This window comes from Bison bison, unplaced genomic scaffold, assembly GCF_000754665.1.
Source record: "Bison bison bison isolate TAMUID 2011002044 unplaced genomic scaffold, Bison_UMD1.0 scf7180017864275, whole genome shotgun sequence".
NCBI lineage: Eukaryota > Metazoa > Chordata > Mammalia > Artiodactyla > Bovidae > Bison > Bison bison.
The window spans coordinates 221,034-247,556 of record NW_011494847.1 but is presented as its reverse complement, the minus strand read 5'-3'; the positions used below and the strand labels follow the sequence as shown (position 1 = coordinate 247,556).

Below are 26,523 nucleotides of genomic sequence, written 5' to 3'. Positions count from 1 at the left end.
TTGTAAAAAGAATGCTGAATCTCTGCAGTATATAGTTCTGGGTAAATCTGAGAAAGAGTACAATGAAAAGAATGAAAGATAAAAAACAATTTAACGGTAAAAGTCAAATGGTACAAATATAAAGTGGATAGCATTTTACCATACATAAATTAAAGAAAAACCCTATTAGGATTATGTAGATAATAATCTATCCTTGAATCAATAATTCAGTGAGTGTCTTGGTTAAAAAAGGGAAAGCTATAGGGTCACAATATTTTGTTACTCCTTCTATTATAGTTAGTAATGCAGAACCGTACTGAAGTTAGGGAAACTGTATTAATGGCCCATTTCTAGTTAGAGGAACCAATTAATGTGGACAGGAGATGGTGAGGGATGATCTAGTAGTATAAAAGAGAGTATCCTTCTTCCAAAACAGGGCATTAGATTATTGTTTGATACAACGCTTACTAACCTTTGGCATTTCCTTTTAAAGTGAGCTAGAAAACCACATTATACAAACTTGTTTCTAATCAAAAGTAAGTGTGTGTGTGTATATATATAAATGTAGGTATACACATATACTTTTTAAAAATTTTTTTGCTGCACTGTGCAACATGTGGGGTCTTAGTTCTCTCACCAGGGATCAAACCTGTGCCCCTTTTAGGAAGTGTGGAGTCTTAACCACTGGCCCACCAGGAAGTCCCTATATTTTTATTTTATCTATGTGTGCATGTAGGTATAAATAGTAAGAACTTATAAGTTGCAATCAACATTAGTGTCTCTGTGCACTAATTCTGGATTTGTATCAATGCTTGCTATGCTAAAGCCCTCTTGACAGCCAAGATTTTCAACTTTTCTGAGATTTTGTGTCAGCTGCCACAGCCAATACAGAGAGATGACAAAAATGGCAGACAAGGACCTAACACTCTAGTGGGAAAAGGAGACCCTAAGCAAATTAATAAGCACCAGCATAATTTTAGACTGTGGTAAGCACTCTGAAGACTATGCGATAGGCTATAAGGGCTGGTGGGTCCTCTTTAAAATAAGATGGCCACGGAAGACTTCTGCAAAAGTGACATTTGAAAGAGCTTGAAATTTAAGGAACTGGCTCTTCGAAGAGTCATAAGAAGGGAGAACCCAGCTGAATAAATATGAGTGTAAATGTCCTGCAGTAGGGAATAAAAAAGTTCATGAGACAGAAAGAAGTCAGTATGGCTGGAGAGAGTGAGCACATAAAGAGATCAGGGCCAGATCACAGAAGGCCCTGCCGGTCTTATAAGAAGTTTTGATTTCATTCTTAGTTCAAAGGGATGACTTTAGGAGGTTTTAGGCAGGGAGGGGTATGATTTACTTTATGTTTTTAAAAGATCCAATTGATGTGAGGAAGAATTATAAAGAGGCAAGACTGGAAGCAGGAAGACAGATTAAGAAGGTACTAAAGTGGTCCTCTCTGATGTCTCAGACAGTAAAGAATCCATCTGCAATGTGGAAGACTCAGGTTCAATTCCTAGGTTGGGAAGATCCCCTGGAGAAGGGAATGGCTACCCACTCCAGTGTTCTTGCCTAGAGAATTCCATGGACAGAGTCCATGGCATCACAGTCAGATGTGACTGAGCGACTAACACTTTCACTTACTTTCAAGGTGGTCCAGAGGGGGATGATGGTGGTGTAGCCATAAGTAGAGTATAAATGAATAGAAGTATAAAATGAAGTATAAATGAATAAATGAGTAGAAGGTATAAAATAAAAATATGAAAATTAATTGATGTTCAGTGAATATTAATACAGTTGGTCTTGGAAAAAGTCACACAAACATAATTTCAAATTTTGCTTTTTATATCTCACTTTACATTAGATGCCAGCAATAAATAAATTGTGTAATCCAAGAAGCACATAAAAGTAACCACTTAAGCCCAATAAAATACTAGACAGCTTTTAGTTCAAGATTTCAGACATTTTCTTACCTCAGGGAGACCCTCAATAAAAGAGTGGATGTTTGCTGCGTTTGCTACTTCTTTTATCTCATTCAGTGACACAACACGGCTGTTATCACCATAGGCTATGTTCTCAGCAATGCTACAGTTGAAGAGCACAGGTTCTTGAGAAACGATTGCTATCTGGGAACGGAGCCACTGTACGTTCAATTCCTTTGCATCCACACCATCAAATAGCTGCCAAAAGCAGAATGGAGAATGGTATGTAAAGATCCAACAACTGCATCATGTTACAGCTCACTGCATTCAAACGTATACAAATCATAACAAGAAGGTTAGGAATCCAAGCTATTTCATAGCATAAATGTTACCCGAGAAGGGCTCATAAATCATATGTTGTATAGAAGCAGACAGCATGTATTAATAACTAACTGAAGTACCAACTCTTAAACTTACTTGACATTTCTGGGAATGGCCATATATTCTAGAGACCTGCCCAGAGTTTAGAATGAAGTCTGGTGTTCTGGACTAAAGTCAGATGAAAAATGACCAACCTCCACTGTAAAGGACCCTGTTTTATTAAAGCCTAGTGAGGTAACAAAATTCAACTGACATCTGATGAGCATAAGCATACCTACTATGTGATGAGGACTCTTCAGGCACTGGGGAAAGAGTAATAAACAAGACAAAGGTCTTACCCTCCTGTAGCTTATACTGTAGTGGAGAGAGGCAGGTAATAAGCACACTAACAAACAACGTCAGAAAAATAAAGTGTCATGATAACATGATAAGATAATGGGATAGAGAGTGACTAAGAATGTGCTGAGGATTTGGGAAGGGGACAGGTGAATGCATTATATTCTATCTAAGAAGTCCCCTCTAAGGAAGTAGAATTTTTAGACTGAGATATGAATGATGAGAAGGTATTGGCAAAGAAGTTATAGTAAGAACAAATTTTGATCAGGGGAACAGCAGGAACAATGTGTGTTCAAAGAACACTGTGTATTTAAAGAACATAAAGAAGTCAGTGAGACTGATACACAGTGTATAGTGAGGTAGGAGTGATAGGAGAGGAGTCTGGAGGGAGAGGCAAGGGCTAGATCACAAAGGACCTTGATTTGATAGTATGGACTCTCGTTTATTCTAACTGCGATAGAGAATCATTGGAGAGTTTAAAAGAAGGAGTGGGCTATGCTGTATGCAAACAGCTGAGTGTTACCTTATTTTGGTACTCATTGTTCATTGTTTTCTGTGAAGGCAGCCATTTTGCAAATAATCTTTGCGACTGTGATGGGCAAAAGACTGTAAATTGCAGCAGAATGATGACTATCAGGACAATCTTTGACTTTTATGGGCTTTTTGTTTTTTGCGGTGGTAGGGGAAGGAAGAACAGGAAGTTGTCTTTGTGTGTTTGTAATGTGGTGGTGTTTGAAGGGACAGAATAATTGAAAATCTGAATATAAGTTAGAGTAAGAAAAGTGCCAGGTAAAAAAAACCATCCTTGGAGTTCAAAGGAGGGAGAGGTTGCGTTTTTTTGAGATCAGGATGCAGAACTTAATGGAGCTGATTCAAAAGAGCTCTAATCATGCCTATGGTTTTGAGAACTGTGGTGTGGAGATGGCCAGAGTGAATAGCAGGAAGCCTGAACTTAAGCCCAAGGGAATGTTTAAGAACAGCTCTGCTAACCTCCAGATAAGTTGTATTTGAATTCAGTCTTACCACTTGTCCTTTGACTGGGTCGTAAAATCTCTGCAGAAGTTGGACAGAAGTGCTTTTCCCACAGCCACTGCTTCCAACAAATGCTACTGTCTTCCCTTTCTCAATACTGAGGGATAAACTGCGAAGGATTAGGACATCTGGGCGACTTGGATAGAAGAAAGAGACTTCTCGGAACTCTATATTCCCTTCACATATGTCCTGTGAAAGAAAGTTGGCAGTGTTTAAAAGGATGACTTAGAAAGTCTGTAACATACTACAGCACACTCTGGCTGAGTGCTTTCTGAAAACTGTGTCTGTTCCACAACCATTTTAATTTTAAACATCATGTTCCTCTCTGTCGCGTTGCTGACTGCACATTGTTGTCGTTCAGTCACTAAGTCGTGTCCAAATCTCTGCGACCCCGTGGACTGCAGCATGCCAGGCCTCCCTGTCCTTCATTATATCTTTCAAACTTATGTCCACTGAGTTGGTGATGCCATCCAACCATTTCATCCTCTGTCGCCCCCTTCTTCTCTTGCCCTCAAACTTTTCCAGCATCAGGGTCTTTTCCAGTGAGTTGACCCTTCACATCAGGTGGCCAAAGTTTCAGCTTCAGCATCAGTACTTTCTGTCATTTTGCTTGAGATTTTTATATCTGTAGTTGTTGTGGTCTTAGCTCTCAGACTTCCTAAAAACACTGGTTTTCTTTGGCTTCAGTACTCAGTCACAGTCTGATCTGCAGAAGAGCTGTTTGACCACCTGCTCTAAATAAATACATCTTTAAAAAAAATTAGTTTGTGTTTTACAGATATTATTTGTGCTTTATAGGTATTATTGCTTAACTCAGAATAGCTGGAGCCCTCATAAACTATGTATAAATGTTGTTTTTATAAGTTGGACCATGATTTACAGTTTATATACATCTCTATTTTAAATTCAGATTTATCTGTGTTAATTGATCTTTAGGCAGTGACATTTGCCTATAAATTTATTTTTCTCTTTATGCTTCAATCTCTTTAGTGGTTGATAATTTGTAAACCAATACTTATATATATCATAAGTATGATGTTTATAAAAGACTTTCCAGAACAATCACTAAATGATGATTAACTTTCTCTTTATATATTTCGTTCTTAAGATTTTAGGTTCTTTTGAATTCCATGTTTGCCCTCAATCAAATGCATTTTAACTAGTGAGGTTTAATAATCATGCTCAGCATATTCTGAGCCCAGTATATAGGTAGGAGGCAGAGATAGGTAGAGGGGAGGAGTATCAAAAAATATTTGACAAATTATTCTGTTGTCAAAGGAAAGAAATGTTAACTTGTGGTTAAGTATTGTAGAATTAGGAAAAAAAAATCCTGAAACGATATGTGCCAAAATATTAAGTTTAACAGCAGCTTATTTTTAGCTTTTTCAATGCTTTCTGTTTTGCCCATTACAGCACATGAATATTATTTGTGAAAAAAAAATTTTAAAAAAACCTTAGAGAGTACAATTATTTCTGTATGCTCTGATGCCTTTTGGAAAGGTATAGAAAGATATTCTAGACTTCCAGACTTTAATACATTTAAAATTTTACTATTTTAAATATTTTGTAATGGAAAAATTTCAAACATCTATAAAAGTAGAGAGAATAACATGTAATGGACTGTTTGCATATATGCCTATCTCCCAACCTCAGTAATAATCGTTGTTTGCCAGTTTTGTTTTTATCAGACTTTATTTTTTTAAAGCATAGAGAATGGGCTTCCCTGGTGGCTCAGTAGTAAAGAATCCACCTGCCAGTGCAGGAGACAGACTAGATCCCTGATCTGGGAAGATCCCATATGCCACAGAACAACTGAGCCTGTGTGCCACAACTATTGAGCCTATGCTCTAGAGCCCGGGAACTGCAGCTACTGAAGCCTGCTCAACCTGGAGCCTGTGCTCTTCAGTAAGAGAAGCCACCACAGGAGAAGCCTGCGTACCACAGCTAGAGAGAAGCCCCTGCCCACCACAACTAGAGAAAAGGCAGCACAGCAACAAAGACCCAGCACAGCCAAAATAAATGAATAAAAATTAAAATAAAAAATAAAGCATAGGGAGTGATAGAAATAAGTGTCTATTAAATACAGTAGAGATTAAATAACTTAATTTTATAGTCTTTATAAGAAACATTTCCACAATCTATCCCTTTGATACAGTTCTATGGGAATATTTATCAGTTAGATGCTCAATCCCTCTATTGTAACATTTAGAAAGAAATGACTAGTAATATTACTAAATATCTAAATCCTAAGATTTAAAAATTTTCCTATATTACTTTTCAAAAGACAAGTATGAAATTTTATTGTGACACTCATGTATCTTAAAGCATTCTATTTTGAGAATGTTATGATCTTTTTATTTTTAACTCTCATTTCTTTTAATAATTATGAAGTTTGAGTGATAATGTACTATTTTAAGCTATCATACATATAAATCTACTGTTAAAATTCTAGAGGGAAATACATTTAAATGAAAATTTCCTTTTAAGTGTATACCTAATAGTTATTCTTTTAAATTTAAAATGTCTAGAAAAACTGAATATATATTTAATGTATGTATCTTTTAGAGTTTGTGACTAAATGTGTACATGTGTTTTAATATTAATAATTTAATATAGTTCCCATTTCCTATCTTCTGTTTACACATATATTTTCCATGAAAAATGGCGTCTGAAGTAGCAGGATACTATTTACTTTGCATATGTTATCAGAGAAAAAAATGAATAAATCTTAATGCAAAGCTTTATCCAATATTAAAACTTTTGCAGTCTAAATAAAATCAAATGTATAAATCAATCCTGTGTTCAAGAACATTCTCATGGCATCAGGCAAATAAACCAGAAGCACATATTTTTTAATATAAAATCTGTACATTTTAGTAGGAGAGGTGAAAATTTGATTAAGAAAAGATCCCCTTTCTCCTTTTGTAACCATAACAGTTATTTATACAAGCTTTTAATTATTACAGCACTCATTTGCAGTTATCGAATAATGCCTTAATTTAAGTCTAATTAGAGAGCATGCATATGAAGAATTAATAATAAGTGGACATTTAAAATCATAGTTGTGCTTACTGTTTTTTTCCCTTCTTGACTATAGCTGTCTATAGTTGGTTTCTTTTCCAACAAAGCAAACAGATGCGCAGCCCCAGATTTGGCTCTCGAATATTCAGGTGCCAAAACAAGTGTTTCTCCAATGGCCATAGCTCCATATGCAATTGCAGTAAAAACTCTATCAAAAGATAAAACATTTGAATCTCAGTTAGGTATATTTTCAAATAAGAGCTCTAAAAGTGAAGGAAAAATCAAGCACTGGAATATAATCTTTTGAACCAGATAGAGCCATTAATGCTCAAGGCCCAACAATGATACAGCTCTTTTGTAATTTTCTACCACATATTGATTATCCCTTTCCTATACAACAAAATAACTTTGGAGCTCAGGTAATCTTAAAAATTTCTCTTCCAATTAGAAAGACAGGTCAAAGGCTCTAACTAGTGAATATAAAACTTCTTAGCTTCTTTGATATAAGGATCATTTGCTTGGAGATTTGACAGAGAATTCAACTAACAAGGGAAGAATGGACTCCCCAGTCATGAGGTCGGAATTTACACAGTAGATATGAATGTTTTTTTTTCCCCCTTTTTTTGCATATAATGTAGTTAGAACAGATAACTGATGCCAGATGATTGGTTATCTGCCTGAAGTGCTACAAGATTTAAAGAGAGCAAAGCATGGAGACTGTGCTTTGTTAAGATCCTAAAAACAATATATGAGTAAAGTACAGCTTAGCCGGACTGGAAGAAGTGCTGTGATCTTTGGTCTGCTACAGATTATGATCTCAGTTTTAAAACATATTAATTCTAAAATGGTAAGTATGCAGATGATAGCACACAGGATAATAGTCACAGAAATGTGGCATATCATGTGGCCATGGTTAAATATTTTTCCTCTCATTTTTCATTTTAGTCATGAAAACACATTATTGGAATGAAAAATACTGCATCTCAGTGACAGAGCTAAAGGTGTAATTCAGCTAACAATTATATAAGTTTCACTGGCAGTATTTAAACATTAGGCAATAAAAGGACACATAGAACCCAGCTGCTTGTTTGCTGTGCTGGATCGCAGCAAGGTAAACACAAACACACTGGTCCCCTCATGAATTTCTCCAGCGATGGGACCTATCAAGGGATGTTTTTGATGCAATCTCTTCAGCAACATAGACTTCAAATCTTGAACCTTGTTTTCTTTATAAAGGTCAAACACCATATAAGATATATAAACAACTGGTTTACTGGAATGTGTGATGCTAAAATTTTGTAGTTACTAGCTCTGTGATGTCAAGGCATTTTTAGTACTAATATTTACCGAAATTTAGAGCTTAAAATGCCATTCAAAATACTTAATACTCAGCTATAAATATCAGAAGTGTGTACTGAATTTAGGTAACACATGAGAGTAGGCTTCTCAGAACAACTAAGAACATACCTTAGTATCTGAAATGTGCCAAAATATCTTACTGTCCTAAAATTTGCATAATTAAAAGTCAATTTAATTATTTGACGTAAGTGTACCGAGGCTAATGTCTTTGTTAGGTCTCCCATAAGATGAATTTACTGAGAAGGGGAGAAGGGAAAACAAAGATGCAAAATAGATTAAGAAGAAAAGTTTTAGTAAGAAGGAGAGCACCAACTGAAAGCTCTGTGCTGTCTTTATTGTGTTTATGTTGAAGGGAGGCTAAATGGAACGGGGATTGATGTTGATGAGGATTAGATTGAGGAAACTAACTTTGTGGTGATGGGACTGTCTAGGGGTTTCAGTTCAGTTCAGTTCAGTCGCTCAGTCGTGTGACTCTTTGCAACCTCATGGACTGCAGCACGCCAGGCCTCCCTGTCCATCACCAACTCATGGAGTTTACTCAAACTCATGTCTGTTGAGCTGGTGATGCCATGCAACCATCTCATCCTCTGTCGTCCCCTTCTCCTCCTGCCTTCAATCTTTCCCAGCATCAGGGTCTTTTCCAATGAGTCAGTTCTTCGCATCAGGCGGCCAAAGTATTGAAGTTTCAGCTTCAGCATCAGTCCTTCCAATGAATATCCAGGGATGATTTCCTTTAGGATGGACTGGTTGGATCTCCTTGCAGTCCAAGGGATGCTCAAGAGTCTTCTCCAACACCACAGTTCAAAAGCATCAATTCTTCGGTGCTCAGCTTTTTTTATAGCCCAACTCTCATATCCATACACGACTACTGGAAAAACCATAGCTTTGACTAGACTGACCTTTGTTGGCAAAGTAATGTCTCTGCTCTTTAATATGCTGTCTAGGTTGATCATAACTTTTCTTTCAAGGAGCAAGCGTCGTTTAATTTCATGGCTGCAGTCACCATCTGCAGTGATTTTGGAGCCCCCAAAAATAAAGTCTAGGGGTTTAGTCAGGGACATTATTCTCCCTTATACTTTTCTCCCAGTGGGTGCTGTATAAAGAGACCAAAGCTACGGAATCTGTCCTAACCTCATCTGGCCCAATTAGATAGAATGAACTAAAGTGCAGTTCACTTCCACTTAAGTATTTATTGCACAATAACCAGTGCTCTAACTCCATGAGAGTGTTAGTGAAGTGAAGTTGCTCAGTCGTGTCCGACTCTTTGCGACCCCATGGACTGTAGCCCACCAGGATCCTCAATCCATGGAATTTTCTAGGCAAGAATATTGGAGTGGGTTGCCATTTCCTTCTCCAGCAAACTTCCCGACCCAGGGATCGAACCCAGGTCTCCCGCATTTCAGGCAGATGCTTTACCGCCTGAGCCACCTGAGCCCTATGAGAGTGTTAAGTCTCTTCAAATTGGTCCCAGCTCCTGGAGGCCTCTGAACCAAGAGCTTACTCCAGGAAATGTTCAGGCTGACTTCCCATGCCAATATTGGTCATGGGAATTTTGCCCATTTAAGATATATAAAGAGTAATTTGCTGTAGTGGAGAAGGCAATGGCACCCCACTCCAGTACTCTTGCCTGGAAAATCCCATGGATGGAGGAGCTTGGAAGGCTGCAGTCCATGAGGTCGCTGAGGGTCGGACACGACTGAGTGACTTCACTTTCACTTTTCACTTTCATGCATTGGAGAAGGAAATGGCAACCCACTCCAGTGTTCTTGCCTGGAGAATCCCAGGGACGGGGGAGCCTGGTGGGCTGCCGTCTATGGGGTCACACAGGGTCAGACACGACTGAAGCAACTTAGCAGCAGCAGCAGCAGCAATTTGCTATAGTTTTAAAGTCACCAATAACACATTCATCAAAGTATTAATCAATGATAAATACTTATACAGCCTCTTCATGCCTAAATAAGATTACAAGAAACATTGCACAGTTCAGAAATGATTTGCATGCAGAAAAAATTCTTGAGCCACAAATATGTAATGTAAGAATTCAAAAACCTAAAATTTAACTTCCATAACTTTCTTAAATTTAAGTTGTCCATGGAAGAAGAAATCTTTATCTACAGCTTATCCTTACATGGATTTACTCTGAATTTATACTGCTTTACTGATTTTATAGCAAAAATCTCTGGGATGGCTAGAGTTGAGGAAAGAGAATATTGAACAGAGAGAGATCTGGAGAGGGTTTTCACGTGCTGAGCTTCTTTTCTAGTTATATGGATTCTTCATGGGTGCATGGGGTCATTGTCACTGCAGCCTCGCTACAATGATCCTTTCAAGCATTTCCAAGCAATGGAGAAATCTCCTTGCCCATCATTGCTGCTGAAGTAGAATTCAAATTTTTTAAAGATCTTTTGGCTAGGAACAAGAATAAGAAAAGCATAGAAATGAACAAACCTGATTTTAATACAATTGCTCCAAATAGAAATATCTAGCATAGTAACTAGTTCATGTCTGTATATCTCCCCTTAACCCTGCTCCCATATCCAGTGTGTATACCTTGGCGACTTACTTCAAGAGGAAGTATACTAGGGGGTTCTGAGACTGACTCTGCAGCCAGACCACTGGGACTACATCCAAACTCCGTCCTTTCTGTACTAGCTCTGCGACCCTCAGCATGTTCTTTGTGGTTCTGCTTCTGCATGACAATCGGAGATAACAAGTCTATCTGCATCTTACAGGATTGTTGTGAGAATTGAATATGTTAATAATGTAAAGTGTTTAGTATAGTGCTCAGTGAATGTTTAAGTTGTTGTTATTCCTCTCACAGAACTGAAAGTTAATGGGACACTTCCTGTTGGAAAATAAGCTCACACATTTCTATGGATGTAGATTAGTGCAGCAGGTCAAACCACAACTTCTGAAGTCCCTACCCAGTAAGTTTCTGTTTTTGAATTGGAAGATAAAGTATCTTTCCTCACACAGGTGGCCATTACAATTATTCCTATACTCATACTCTTTCTCCCTGTATCTAGGTAACAATACAAAGATCCTTTTCTTTTTACCCTAAATCCCTTTCTCAGCAGAAGGGAGAAAGAAAATATACAACTTATATTTATTTGTTTCCTTAGGTTTTATAGAATATTTTCATATATATGATACCATTTGATCACTTAGGAGTAAGGTAGGAAAATTTATCCATTTTTAATAAATCAGGAGACTCTTAACTCAGAGAAATAAGCAATTTGCCCAGAATCACATAGCTATGAAAACTTTAGGCCTGGAACTTGAACTTCCTTGTTTACTGTATTTTCCCTTCTACAGTGCTCCTTTCCGTGGAAAGCTGACCTGAACTATGTCCTGCATGTTGGGGTTTGTTACCACTTGTTTCCCATTTTCGAATCTTCAGACAACCTTAGATATCAAATCTCCCTTGATTTGTCTCCTTTAGATCCCTTCAATGCTTGATCCCTCTATCTGGTCTCCTTATCTTGTCCTCCTCTCTTCTGGATAATCTCTGGGGAGAAGTTGGGCAGCTGTCTTGGCAGTAAACACTGAAAGACTTTCCTGTTTTCCTTGTTTTGGCTAATCAAGATTGTTTTCCTAACTATCAATATAATGTTAACTCAGTTCCATGGCTGCCTGGCTTACCAGAGCAAAGATAATAGTGAGGATCTAGCTTGCTTTCTGGGCTTGTGCTCAGTTGCTAAGTTGTGTCTGACTCTTTGTGACCCCACGGGCTGTTGCCCACCAGGCTTCTCTGTCCATGAGATTTTCCAGGCAAGAAAACTGGAGCGGGTTGCCATTTCCTCCTCCAGTGAATCTTTCCGACCCAGGGATCAAACCTGTGTCTCCTGAGTGGCAGGCAATTTATCACTGAGCTACCTGGGATTGAATATTTAAAGTCCAATATGATTTCCTGTCATGAACTGTATTTTTGATTTTTGGAGGACTAGGCTGCAACACATATGCTGCTTGGCTCTGCTTGTCAGGCAGTTTTCAAAGCTGTGGCTTTTATTTTAACTATTCTGAAGGTGTCATGCCTTGATTCTTTCTTACCCATCTGCTCTGCTTAGCTTCCTGCTAATATGCATAACATAGAAGGAAGAAACAGAGAGAGAGGCAAGTTCTGAAGTCGGAGTATGAAGAGCTACAGAAACCTCTGCTGGACACTAAGGTTTCTGGACTATATTGCACAAGACAAGTCAGCTAGAAACTAACCTAAAGACACTAAAATTCAGACAGAATAAACATGTTGTATTTCTCAAAGTCTGTACGTTTATATTAGAGTAAACCCAAAGTGTTACAAGGACTAACAGTGGCAGAAGTGGAGAGTTTTACTACACATATGTGTAATGAAAACCTAAGCAAGAAATTTTTCTAAATGCTTATGCATCGGCTGCAAGGCAACAGAGTGAAAATGTTTAAAACCTTTTAAAAAATGCTCATTTCAGAGAAACTTTTACAATAATAGAGACAGCTTCTACCATAAGAGATCTATATGACCCCTTTTTTTTAAGAAGAAAAAACTAAGGTTGATAGGAGCTTGGCTGATTAATACTATGAGCACATCAAGGAATTCTGCTGATAAGACTGTCTTTGTGTATCTCCTTTTATAAGTGAAGTGAAAGTCGCTCAGTCATGTTTGACTCTTTGTGACCCATGGACTGTAGCCTGCCAGGCTCTGTCCATGGCATTCTCCAGGCCAGAATACTGGAGTGGGTAGCCATCCCTTCTCCAGGAGATCTTCCCAACCCAGGGATCAAACCTGGGTCTCCTGCATTGCAGGCAGATTCTTTGCCATCTGAGCCACCAGGGAAGCCTTCTAAAGGCACACTGTCATTTCTGAAAGAGAGACAGCTTCCTCATCCTGGTGGCCATACATCATGAAAATACATTCACATTTTACAGAGTGAATAAAACATTTTTATTTTATACAGTAAACTAAAATATGAATTTCCCAATTTTTAGATAATTCTAGGAAAATTTTCTGAAATGATCAAAAGAAAACTCTAAGGTTTTAAGGAGCTATGGAGAGCAGCCTGAGATTCAGTCCCTATACTCATATTTCTTAAAGAGTGATCTTCAGATGTGATCTTCAGATCTGTGCCTCAGAATAATCTGGATGTTTGGTAAAATGTAGGTTCCTGGCCCTACACCAAATCTACATATCTCTGGATTAGATCTGTGGGGTGAGCTCCAAATATCTTCATTTTTAACCAGTTTCTCGATTAATGAATCAGGAAATCACTGATTTAGAAAACACCACAAAGTTCTTTTTACCTAAAGAGGGTTCTAGTAGAAAGTGGTTAACTTTGTAAAATTTTCCATTCACTTAGCTGATGAGGTAGAAAGCTGTCCTACTCTGGAAAGTGCAGCATCCTTCAAGCTAGGTATAATTTAGTGTTGATAAAGGGACACTCATGACATGATCATGGTTGTCAGAGACCACTTTGGATTTCCAAGAAAGCTGAAGATTTTGCTATTGAAGACAAATCTTATCTGTTCACATTTTGCACAGTCCCATTCCCATATTTTTCAGAGCCCATCTCCTATGTCCACACTATAAAAGTATCAGTATCCTTAGTCTGTTTGTAGTCTGGTTGAATGAAACAAATCAAAAATGATACTAGTGCTCCTAGTTCAGATAGCTCCTTGTTTCTTCCTTCCTTCAGGGCTCTGGGAAATACCAATGTGATGCTGTTCATTAATCAATGCTCTCATGTTAATAGTCTTAACATATATTCTGACAGCTAAAAAGTTTATGTCTCCAGAAATTATCCTTTTTAATGAGTTTAATAAAAAAGAAATTCAGGAAATGTGGTAGGCCAGCAGGAGGAGGAGTTTTTGTACGGGGGCCTTTTGATTCTCCTACTTTTTAGGGCCATAAAATAACATAAGCAAGTTACTTGTTTCATTTATGGTAATCATTAGCCCGACTCTAGATATTTAAATGTTCAGAAAACTACATAAGAATTTAAAAATAATAATTTTATAGAAATATTCTATGCAAATTTGTCACAGAGTTAGTAATAATAATAACTAATGATTAATAATAATAAATGTCTACTAAGCAAAGCCCCTAGCATCTTGCATCATGAACTTGAATCTGTGCTCTGCCACTTACTGATTAAGTGACTTTGGCCAAGTTAGGTAACCTCCTTGAGTCTTAATTTTCCCCACCTGTAAAATGGGAATCATAACATTTCACAGGGCAGTTGAGAAGATTAAGCAAATCATGTATTACAAATCCTTAATACTGAATAAGGACTCAATCAAGTTTGTTGTTACTGTGATTATCATATGAAACAGAATGGTTGGCAGTCTTGAGAGGCCCCATTCAAGAAATATCCTGCCTGATGTCATTTGCAGGCATGAGAGTGATGGTGTGATTTTGAGGTTGTATCATTCTTTAACTAAGAAGATTGTTTGCTTAGTTTTTATCTAAACAAATCTCAGGGCAGCTCTAAATGTTTAGCAATGACATCTATGATATAGATTAATAACATTCTGACATTTTAGGGAGACTTAAGAAGCTCAGAATTAATACTCAAAATTAATTTTTCTAATTTCAGAAGTTGAATTTAGGTATTTGTATGAAGTAAAGAAATTCATATCTATGTGAACAGAGTTTCAAATAGAAGCACCAACAAATGCTTTGGGAAGAGGCAGCCTCATTGGGATGCCAAGATCGATTCTCAGTGTGACTTTTCTGAGGAGAAATACTCATTTACATGTGTTTCTTCTGGAGTGTTTGCTTAGCAAGGAACTCACCTCGCTGATTTACAATCATACTTGTTAAAGCCATCTCTACCTGGAGAGATAATTGATAACAAGAAGACATATTTTACCTTACATTCCCACATCTAGTAAACTGAAGTAGTAAGTGATTCATTTGAGAGTTTAATTCAGAGTACCTGTGTTGGACAAGGAAATGGCAACCACTCCAGTATTCTTGCCTGGAGAACCCCATGGACAGAGAAACCTGGCGGGCTACAGTCCATAGGATCGTAGAGAGTCAGACACGACTGGAGCAACAACACACACACACACACCTGTGTTGACATTGAAGTTGCTCAGTCGTGTCTGACTGTTTGCGACCCCATGGACTTTAGCCTACCAGGCTCCTCCGTCCATGGGATTTTCCAGGCAAGAGTACTGGAGTGGGTTGCCATTTCCTTCTCCAGGAGCTCTTCCTGACCCAGGGGTCGAACCCAGGTCTCCCGCATTGTAGGCAGACGCTTTACTGTTTGAGCCACCAGGAAGTCCTGTGTTATATTAGTATTTTACTGACGTGACTGTACTTATTAAATAACAATTATTTTTAAATTTCCCAGTATGTCTTTTACACATATATATTATTTAAATGATAATGCACTCTAAACTAGATATCTTTCTGGTTACTTTAAGTACATAACCCATTTACAGAGTTTATATTTGCATGACTTACATGAACATGCCCTCTGGGGTCATTCGTCCTGCTTGAATTAAGTAAGTTCCAAATCGAAATCCCACTGCATAGGCAAAATATACGAAGGCATGGCTGAATGCATAACAGATTCCAATGATCTGTGCTTTCTTCAAGGTATTTCTGAAATGCACAAAATTTACCAGATAATGGGGCATGAGGTATAGCAAGGTCTTTTAAATAAATGTAGAGTAATGAATATAGAAAACAAGATGGATTATTATTTAGAATTTTAGAGAATTTTTTCTAAGAATTAAAAAAAGAATTCACCTTTTTAACTACTAATAATTATTACAGAGAAAACAACAAAAAAATAATGATTTTCCCTATAGCTCTATATCTCTATAGTTCGATGTAACAAAACTGACTCCATGTATTTTCAAATGAATGGGCAAGGTCTGTTAAAGCAGACCTAATGAAAGAGTTAAAGAGATTTGGCTTAAAAATATTTTCTATCCTAATCTTGCACTAAGAGAACAAATGGTGGAAATTAAAGGGCATTACTAACCAAAGAAGCATGAGTGTGAAAGAATACAAAGCTGTCTTTCTGATAAAGTAAGGAGGGCTAGTTTAAAATTAAAAGAAGTGATCACATTTGATGCGTATATATTTGTTTTAAAATGTGAACTATTTTAGAGATTCAATATAAAGGGCTAAGCAATATTATTTTCTTTCGTAGATATTATTATTTCCTCAACCTTGTTTCATGGAAATAATAAAATGCTCACCCAGTTATAGTTCATGGCAATGTGAGAGGACCTAAAACATATGTTCTAAATGTGCTTACTCTCAACTCCTCTTTCTAGTCTCCTCTTGGTGGACTTATGTGAGAAAGTCTGATATGCCATTATTAGGAATGATTCCAGAGCAAATGAATTGGCAGGCAAACCACTGCAGTCACCCGGGAGTACTGCCTTTATAGGAACAAACTATAGTTAATACAGTCAGTATGAATCTACAATCACCTGTGCTGAGTCTGAAGCGTCTCCTCATACATTTGCTCAAAGGCTTTTTCTCTTGTTAATGACATTATAGTACGTATATTCTCCACAGCTTCAGTTGCTATCTTATAAAACAAGATAATAAAAGAGAAATAAAATTAGTAGTGGTTAAACTTCTGATTGTGAATTACAGTCACATTGAAGACATGTTAAGTACATCAAGTCAATAAGTTTTTCTGATGAGTTTTCTTAGCTTCTTTTTTCCTTTCCCCAAAATAAGATTGTTGTTGTTTAGTTGCTAAGTTGTGTCTGACTCTTTTTGCAATCCCCCATGGACAAAATAAGATAAGAAAGTAATATATCAGGATAATACACTCAAGGAAAATTCCTTTGGAAAAGATTTAGTCCACTGATCTAAATTTAGCCTTCAAGTCTTCATTGAATTTCTATTTAAACTAGTTCCATAAGCAGAGGGATCAAATATTAGTCAACATTATATCCATATGTAACTATGCAAAGGAGCTGTCTTATGAATTATGAGCTAATTCAAGAAAAAGACAGCAGAGAGAATCAAATAAATAATTATTTCATTCTAGCACAGAAATGCAAACAGCAACCTGTTTGCAACTTAGGAACACTGCCATAAAGTAACATAGAGTGTGGCTTTTCAATTCTGTATAAGCTATTTTATGGCTATTTTAAATTTTGATTTCTTTAACCTTAAAAGGATATTTATTTATTCAATTATTTGCTGCACCACACAACACATAGGATCTTGGTTCTCCAACCAGGGATCGAAGCTGTGCTCCCTGCAATGAAGCATGGGTTTTTAACTACTGGATTGCCAGAGATATCCCTTAAAAATGATATTTAGTTTAATTATATTAATGCTTCTTCATAGTTACATAGTTTTCAAAAAGAAGAGGTATCGAAAATGGAGGAGACTTTTGGCTTAGAATAATTTGGACATGAGAACACATGTTGATCTGAAAGAGAAATTTCCTGCTTTCACAGTTTGTTTCCAGACTGGCAGAGTGGACTGTGGAACAGATGAAGACCTAGGTAGACACTCAAGGTTATTTGAAGGGGACTTGGGTTATGGGAGAGAATTGGATATCTGGACCATGGTCAGGACACCTGGATTCTGCTCTAAAGTCTTGTAATTTCAAAAGAAACTCAAAGAAACCTCCATTTGTAATATTTTGTGGATAAGATAATGGATAAGAATGCTGAAATCTTGAGGAAAATAAAGAGAAATGAACACAAAATCTTGGGTTCACTTTTCACAAGGGAGAAAGGACTAATAAGAGAGACTTAGAAAATAACCTTCATTTTTTAAAACTAATATGGTCATTTTAAATCTGAAAAATAAAACATTTGATGATTTGTCCAAATCTATACATGCAACCAAAGAAGGACCATATTCTTACTGGTCCATATTCTAAGTTTTGGTGTTTGGTAAAGTGACAGATTAAAAAGCCAGTAGGAAAAGGACATGTTGCCTATTTGACTGGAATTATTAATTGTATAGTTTGAGGTTACTCTAATAATGCAAAAAGGAAAAAAATCAAAGATTTTTGATTTATAACTAAAGCTCATGACGTGCTCCCTCATAGCTCAGTTGGTAAAGAATCTGCCTGCAGTGCAGGAGACCTGGGTTCAATTCCTGGGTTGGGAAGGTACCCTGGAGAAGGAAACGGCAACCCACTCCAATATTCTTGCCTGGAGAACCCCATGGATAGAGGAGCCTGACAGACTACAGTCCATGAGGTCGCAAGAGTCAGACACAACTTAGTGACTAAATCACCACCACCATGACGTAAAAATTAAGATGAATAAAATACAATTAATTAGGGCCAGATAAACTTGGAAGTAGTGATAATTTGCAAACACGTGGAGGGCTGAACAAAATTTCAGCACTCGGAGTCAAATACATGCTAAACAGTTCAGTCTTTGCTCAAGTAGACATTCTAAAGGTCCTTATCTAGTGCAGGAAAGGTGGAAAGGTCCAAGGGTCATGAAAACTAGATTTATTTGAGCCCTGTGCTTCATTGGATCCCTATTCATGAACAGGTGACTGTATCATATTAGATACATATGTAATATGATATTTAATATGATACTATATCTAATTTAATATATTAGATCTATATCTATATCTAATCTATATCTAATATGTGATCTATATCTAATATGATCAGTCACTGTGATTCAGACCATAAGGATATTAAAATCATTTTCATACTCAGGCTTGTTCACCAACTTTGATATAAATCTTTAATACTATATTTTGGGCTGGATGGCCAAGAGAAGACTTGACATTTACATGATGCAGCTTCCTAAAGTCATGAGAAACAGGTTTTGGACCTCTACTGAGATGAAAACTGAGAAGGATAGAAGGTCCCCAAAAGCAAACAAACAAAAAAGTTGACTATCATCTAAGGGATAGGCAACAGCCTGGGAAAGTAATATACCACCTGCAACTACAGAAAAGGGAGGATAGAAGATGGATAGACACTCAAGAGGGATGTTACATAAGAGATTCTTACTTTGGGTGAGTGGCTGGATCAAATGACATCTCTTTCAATTCTTAGATATTATGGTACTACATTTCCAATATTTCCCTAAATCTCTACTACAATGATAATTGTTATGAATATGACTGATCTTGGGAAAGTTACATGTGGGTTTAGTTGCTAAGTCATGTCCAACCCTTGCAACCTCATGGACTGTAGCCTGCGAGGCTCCTCTGTCCATGAGATTTTCCAGGCAAGAATAGTGGAGTGGGTTGCCATTTCCTTCTCCAGGGGATCTTCCCATCCCAAGTTGAACCCTGGTCTCCTGCATTGCAGGCAGATTCTTTACTGACTGAGGTACTAGGGAAGAAAGTTATATATGTCAAAGCATTTTCTAAGTAAATACATTGTTCATTTTGACCAGTATAAAGTTTTATTTTAGGCACTCCCAATAGCAGTACCTTGCCTTGCATTTAGTAAATATTATATTTCCTCTTTATTTTGAAAAATGAAACAACTGTAATTATTCAAGAAATTTAATTATTCAACAATTAGAGAGTGGGTAATCACAATGTTAACAAATTCCCCCACAATTTGCTAACAGTAATAATGACTGACATTATTGAGTGCTTACTGCCTTCCAGATACTATTGCGTATACCTAATAAGACTGTTTTCTATAATACTCATGAAGATGTATAAGTGGATAGTATTTTATTTCTACTTTACAAAAGAAGAAATTGAAGTCCAGAAATGTTGATATAACTTGCTCATATCACACATTTGTTAGTGATAGAATCTGGATTCTAATTCAACCAATTTGACTGCTAGCCCATGCTCTAAATTATGTGCCCCCCTATTGCTATGACATATCTATACCCGTCCTAAACTTATTTGTATGGATTTCAATACATATACACCACTTTACAGATTCTTAAGAAAGGAAGTTAATGTTAAATATGGAATCTCTTATTGATTTTCTCTTAAAATGTTATGATGGTAGCAATGGTCTTTCTTTAACCTTTCCAGCACGCAGAAGTTCTTGCTTATCCTTGTTGGCAAATCCAGTCATTGCTGCTGTTTCAATCATTCCTGTGAGAGCAAGTACTGGAGCAATACTCAAAATCAGCAGTGTCATCTCCCATCCATATATGAAGGAAATGATAACTGAAAGTCCCATATTAGTTGCATTTTGTGTTAAGACACCAACCCTTGAACCTGTTGCCTATAATCAGACATAAATTGGGGGAAAGCCAGTCAATTTTAAGTTTATAAGAATTGCTATGATAGTTTCTTGCAAAATAAGGGGATTTTTTTTTTATACGTAGATTTTTATTTTGAATATATTCCATAACATCTTACAGAAAACCCAAATGAACTTTTGGGTCAACCCAATAATTAGAGATTGTTTTTTAGTCCCTCAGTTGTGTCTGGCTGTGATCCCATACACTGTAGCCTGCCAGACTCCTCTATCCATGGAATTCTACAGGTAAGAATATTGGAGTAGGTAGCCATTACAGATTCTTAACCATCTAGAACACCAGAGAAGTCCATTTAGAGATTAAATAATATTTAGAGTTTAAAAATGTCCTCTACTATGGGGTCACTATGTTTTATTTGTATGCCTTATGTCCAATATTGTTGTCCTTTGAATTGTTCCTATTATTCTTTGAATGTATTATTGGTTTCTGATACAAAAATATTTTCTAGGCCCTACACCTTAAATTTGTCATTTCTTCAAGGAGTCTGAGTTTCTGTTAGTAGAGGATGTTATTTAGAAGTCAATATATAGTGCTAGTTGTGTTCATTATCAGTGGAATGTTAGTGGATATAACGGTGGAGTGTGTGTGTGTGTGTGTATAGATGCATGCACATATTGAAATCTATATTTATTTCTCTCTTTACATTTCTTGAAATCCATGGGTTTATATCAATACATCCAGTTCCAATTAAAAAAACACAAGGTTATTATTTCTGGCTTTCTCCCTTCTAATATTTGTTATCCACTTCTTCAATAGTAAGAAACCTAGCTCCCATTTTCTTTAATAGTTTCATTATCAGTCTCTCTGCTATCATGCAGATCATGACCAATCTGCTATCATGACCCCTGTCTCTGCCCAGGACGCATACCCTCTCCTCTGCATGCTCTGGCTTTGCTTTTCTACATGAGCTTGGTGCCTCATATGAATGCCCGACTCACCATATGTGGTCTCCAAAACCCAGTCCTGCCCCTTCCTCTTACACTGAAAAAGGGCTGGTACTCTTAGCTACTGTACTATAGTATGCTGAATTGAATGAAGATATTCACTGAAGTATATCCTTTGTATATAATATCTTCCCTTTTCTGCACTTTATAACAATTTAACTCAGCAAAGTTCTACAGAGGCAACATCAAGATAGAAAAGGAGTTGGAAACATTATGATATAAGATAACGTAAAAGAAATTTGGGGAAAAAAACTTAAAATAGGTAGAAATATCTTCATCATTGTTTTATGAGAACTACAGGTCTTGAAATTTTAATCTCCTTTATACTGGGATGAGAAAAGGAAACCCCTATTTACCTAGAAACATAGCTACAATCAACTGAGATATCAATTCACTTTTTAGAACATATGTTTTGCTCTGATCATGAAAACATGGTCATTGGAAAAGGTCTAAATAATGTTTAAAATGACATCCTTCCAGACATAAATACATACACATTCAGATTAGGATTATTGTGTGTATTCAGCATTGTATCCTGCTTTTATCCCTTTATATTATACTGCAAGCTTTTTCATCAGTCATTAAATAGTCTTCAAAAATTTTTTAGTAAATTGCTTCCAATTTTTCACTACTAAAAACAAAGACGTAATGAGCATCTTTGTGCAAAATCTTTGTGCTCATCTTTTATTTCTTGATATTAAATTCCTAGCCTGGAATTATATGTTAAAGGGTATATACCCTTTCATTCTTCATAAATATTGTCAAATTGCTCCTCTAAAAAATGATATTACTATTCACTGACGTACCCCACTCCCAAATTAGTATCATCATTAAAATAACATTAATGAAAAATCTTCTTTCCCCACAGGGCTCTGTGAAGTAAAAAGTTGCCCAGCTGTGTTCAACTCTTTGTGACCCCATGGACTATCCATGGAATTCTCCAGGCCAGAATACTGGAGTGGGTAGCCATTCCCTTCTCCAGAGGATCTTCCTGACCCAGGAATCGAACAGGGGTCTCCTACATTGCAGGCAAATTCCTTACCAACTGAGCTATCAGTCAGGGCTCTGACTTACTCCTAAAAAATTTTTTATGGTTTTAGTTTCAAGACTGCATTTCATAATGATTCACTATTTTCCCATTTTTCACTGAACAATCAAAAAAAACTCCCCAAAGTAAAAACAAATAACAATAGCAAATACCAAACAAACCACTAAATACTGAAAATTCAGACAGACAGACAGGTAAGATTTTAAATATGCCTTAGGGTATTTATTACAGACTGACTCTAATCTATGAGCTTAAAAGAAGAACACCATTTGGTACTTAATACTTGCTCACACTCTGTCTCTTGAGGGTTCTGGATGATGCAGAGATATATGATGTGTATATTATGACTGAATTGTCCTACACCTCCCACCCAAACTCATATGTTGAGATCCTGACTCCCAGTTCCTCAGAATGTGACTGCATTTGGAGATAAGGTCCTTAAAGAGGTGATTAAGTTAAAATAAGTTTTTTGAGGTTGAACCCTACTCCAATATGATTGGTTTCCTTATTTTAAAAAAAGGAAATTTCAATGTGGACATGTTTGCATGGAGGAAAGACACAACAAGAAGAAAACTATATATAAGTCAAGGTGAGAGGATGCAGAATGAAACCAACCATGCCAACATTTTGATCCTGGCTTTTAACCTCTAGAGCCATGAGGGAATAAATTCCTGTTGTGTAAGCCACTCAGACTGTGGTACTTGGTTACAGCAACCTAGCAAACTAATATACTGTCAACTTGCTCCTTTCCTCCCACCCTCACCATGAGTTTCAGAGTTATATAGATCATATAGTGGGATGAAGAGGCTGTGGAACTTAAGCACTCGTAATGTTGAAGGTCTCACCCCCACATCAAATTAACTGTGGAATGCCCCTACATCCACATAAACTGTATATATTTTTCTTAAAATAGAAATATTAAAAAAAATTACAATCAGGTTTTGTTAAGAATAAGATATTCTTTTAATATAAAATTCATCTATATATTACTAAGAAATTACTTGCCATCAATTACTTGATAGCTATGATTTGTAGGCCTTTATACATTCATTAATTTCCACTTTGTAGTTTCTTAGTTTGAAGTCAATGACTTTTCCTTTTTCAGATGACAGTTCTTAGCACTATATCTATATTAACAAAAGTATGAAATATATCCAGTGGACAGTTATTCTTTTCTGTTTGGATATTTCCTATTAGGTGGCCATAATATAGTTCTTTTCTTTACTGCCTTCCTCCATTTTTATCCTATTTTCTTTAAAAATTACAATTCTTGACAGTAGATCAAATGGAAGTAAAGAGGTAGAAAACCAGAAGAGGAAAGACAGAAAGTATGCTGAGGATTGTACCTTTGTGTATAAAATTATGCAGTGTGCTGGAAAGAGAGATAGAAGTACAGTAGATGAACTGAAGATGCCACAGTAGATGAACATTTGAGAATCACTGAAAATTAGGCTATACACTATGCATACCAACCTCATGTCTAAAAACATTCAAGTGTAAACCTGCCAAATTTTTGATGGAACAGTCTTGTGTTTGAACTTTTCGTTTAGGACATAAGACCTTTCTATAAACTGACTTGTACTTGCATATCCTTGTTTATTCAACAAGCTTGAGTTATCCACTTTTGTACTAATCTGCTTCTTAAAAATAAGATCATATACCTTTCGATGTGGCATTTTAGTTTAAGCTACCAGAAACTTATTGAAATATACAGTCAATGCAGCCATGGACAGGCCACAATCCCTGCCTTTTGGTGATGGTAGCAGGATAAGAAGGATCCAAATATATCTTTCTTATTCCAGGAAGAATTAAAAAAAAAAAAACAATTCAGTCTTGAAAAATACTATAAGAACTAAAAGAAAATAAAAAATTGCCTTTAAAGCCTAGAGTAATAGTGTAGTTCTGGAAAGAATTTAGAACTGGAAATCAGAAGAAATTTAATTAAACTTCTTTAGATTCTTTATCAATGTGCAGAAAAATAGAATTTATCCTTGAGAATTAAAAGCAGAAAGTCATAAATAGTTCTGCAGATAACCATTATGGAGCATCTACTATGTCCAAGGTACTGTAATAAATGTGGGGAATACAACTTTGATAAGAAAATTCCAGAAAATGGCTACCGTAAGAAGATAAATGGAAGTAAACTCAGTATGTAATTGTAGAAATAAAATTCCATATGGCAGGATTCCTGCTTCTGGCTAACATGAACAGGAATGAATTTGTCCTTTCAGCTGAAACAAATAAAAAATAGACAAAATATATGAAACAATAAGTTTCAAGATACTAGACCTAAGGCAACCAAGGGAAATGGGAAACAAACAAGGTAAGCCCTGTGATTGCCCCAGCTTACGCCTTGAAAGAGCTTCAAGGCTGTAGAATAGAAAGGGTGAACTCTAAGACCTCTAAGACAGAGCCCACCAGACTAAGTGGAATAGACAAAGCTGAGAGTCTGGAGAGGCCAAGGAAGCTAGAGTTTGCAATACAGAACACTAAAGGTATACAGAAAGAAATCTACATATCCAGAAAGGGCCCTTCTTGAGTATTCAATTGAACAATGCATGTGTGAAGGCTAGAAATAGTGTTTGGTCATACCAGCCTGACTGGAAAACCTCATTATTCACCCAGCATTGGGTAGCGCATGTTCAATGTCTTGCCTCAGTAGTTGACTCCAGTCTTGCTTAATAAATCTTAAAACCAAGACCCGCCTCCCAAAGATCAAACTGTTTCCAGGTAATTTAACTGCATCCCAGAACAAGACAAGAATATTTATAGAAATACAAAAATATTCAGCACCTAAAAATTTATATTCACAACATGTGGCATCTAGTCAAAAATTATCAGGTATGCCAAAAAGCAGCAAAAAAGGACCCTTAATGAGCATAAAAATCAATAAATTGAAACTGACTCAGAACTGACAGAAATGTTAGATGTAGCAGATAATGGCCTTAAAAGTTACTATAATTGTATAGCATACACTCAAAAAGTTAAGAGATAAGGAGGATAAATGAAAAAGACCCACATCATATTTCTACAAATCAAAACGTCAGTGTCCATAAACAAAGTTTTATTGAAACACAGCCATGTCTCTTTGTTTACCTATTGTCTATGGCTATCTTAGCGCTAAAATGATGGAAGTTGAGACATTGCTAGAGAAACCTTACGTGCCCCTCTCCTCACTTTGTATTGCTGCTCAGTGTGAGACAACTGTAATTTGGCAGCATGTGGAGTGCCATGTGTGTTGCTGTACTATGGTATTTTATTCAAATTTTAAAAATTACCATTGATGTCCATCATCTAAAGACAAGAAAGGAAGAGAAAAGTGGACTTTGGGAGGTCTGCTTTTAAGGATCACTTTGTGTTCTAATTAGATGCCACAGTGTTGTGTTTATTATGCTATGATACTGTATAGTTCTAAAAAGAAACAGAACACGTCAACATTAGGAGACAGCACTCATCATAAAATTCCTAATTCACAGGAAAGTAACATTTATCAATATTAGAAAATTAAAATGGAATAACACATCTTAACAATTTATTCATAAAACTAAAAAGTGAAAATGAGGCTGAATCTAAATAAGTTTCTGAGCAGCTCATTTATTAGCTAAGTAAAGAAAGTCACAGATAGTGAGTTAATTAAATCATGTTTGATTGCAGTAGTGGAAGAGATGTGTTCAGAGAGCATAAATTTATATCAGATGATATGAAAACTATTGCTCAAAAAGTTGAGAACAACAAAAATGTCAATGATCAATTGAAAATCAAGCTAGGTCATTTTAAGTAGTTTCCCTGGCTCTTGATGGATTGACCTAAACAGTTATACTGCTTAATTCTTGTTTTTTTTTTTTGATGAGTCAATGTCAAGTTTGAAGTGACTGAAAAATTAGCTGCTATGGATAATCTGTATGCAACAACTACAGTTGAGAATATTTTCAAAGAAGTTGAGACAAAAACCTAGACGAGTACAACCTAAGTGTAACCTGCTAAGATGTACTACAACCGATGGGGGCAAAAATATTTGTAGAGGAAAAAAAAAGGTTTAGTTGGACAAATTTATAAAGTTTGTGAAAATGAAGGTGTTTAAGGCTTGTTGTTGTTCATTGTATTCATATTATTCATTAATAAAGTATTTTGTGAAAAATAAATGAATTTACTAAAAGAGATGGGAATACCAGACAACCGGACCTGCCTCTTAAGAAACCTATATACAGGTCAGGAAGCAGTTAGAACTGGACATGGAACAACAGTCTGGTTCCAAATAGGAAAAGGAGTACGTCAAGGCTGAATATTGTCACCCTGCTTATTTAACTTATATGCAGAGTACATCATGAGAAAT

At 36.4% G+C, this 26,523-nt stretch overlaps 1 protein-coding gene across 1 annotated transcript in view; it reads right to left on the bottom strand.

Moving 5' to 3' along the window:
• ABCB5 (ATP-binding cassette, sub-family B (MDR/TAP), member 5) overlaps positions 1-26,523 on the bottom strand; it is a 118,318-nt gene that overhangs the window by 6,694 nt on the left and 85,101 nt on the right. Inside the window, exons 20-25 of the mRNA XM_010848835.1 lie at positions 19,958-20,161; positions 16,446-16,546; positions 15,463-15,603; positions 6,714-6,870; positions 3,633-3,830; positions 1,944-2,150 (exon numbers count right to left, since the gene is read on the bottom strand). Coding sequence (XP_010847137.1) covers positions 1,944-2,150; positions 3,633-3,830; positions 6,714-6,870; positions 15,463-15,603; positions 16,446-16,546; positions 19,958-20,161 — 1,008 coding nt within the window. The remainder of the gene's footprint in view (positions 1-1,943; positions 2,151-3,632; positions 3,831-6,713; positions 6,871-15,462; positions 15,604-16,445; positions 16,547-19,957; positions 20,162-26,523) is intronic.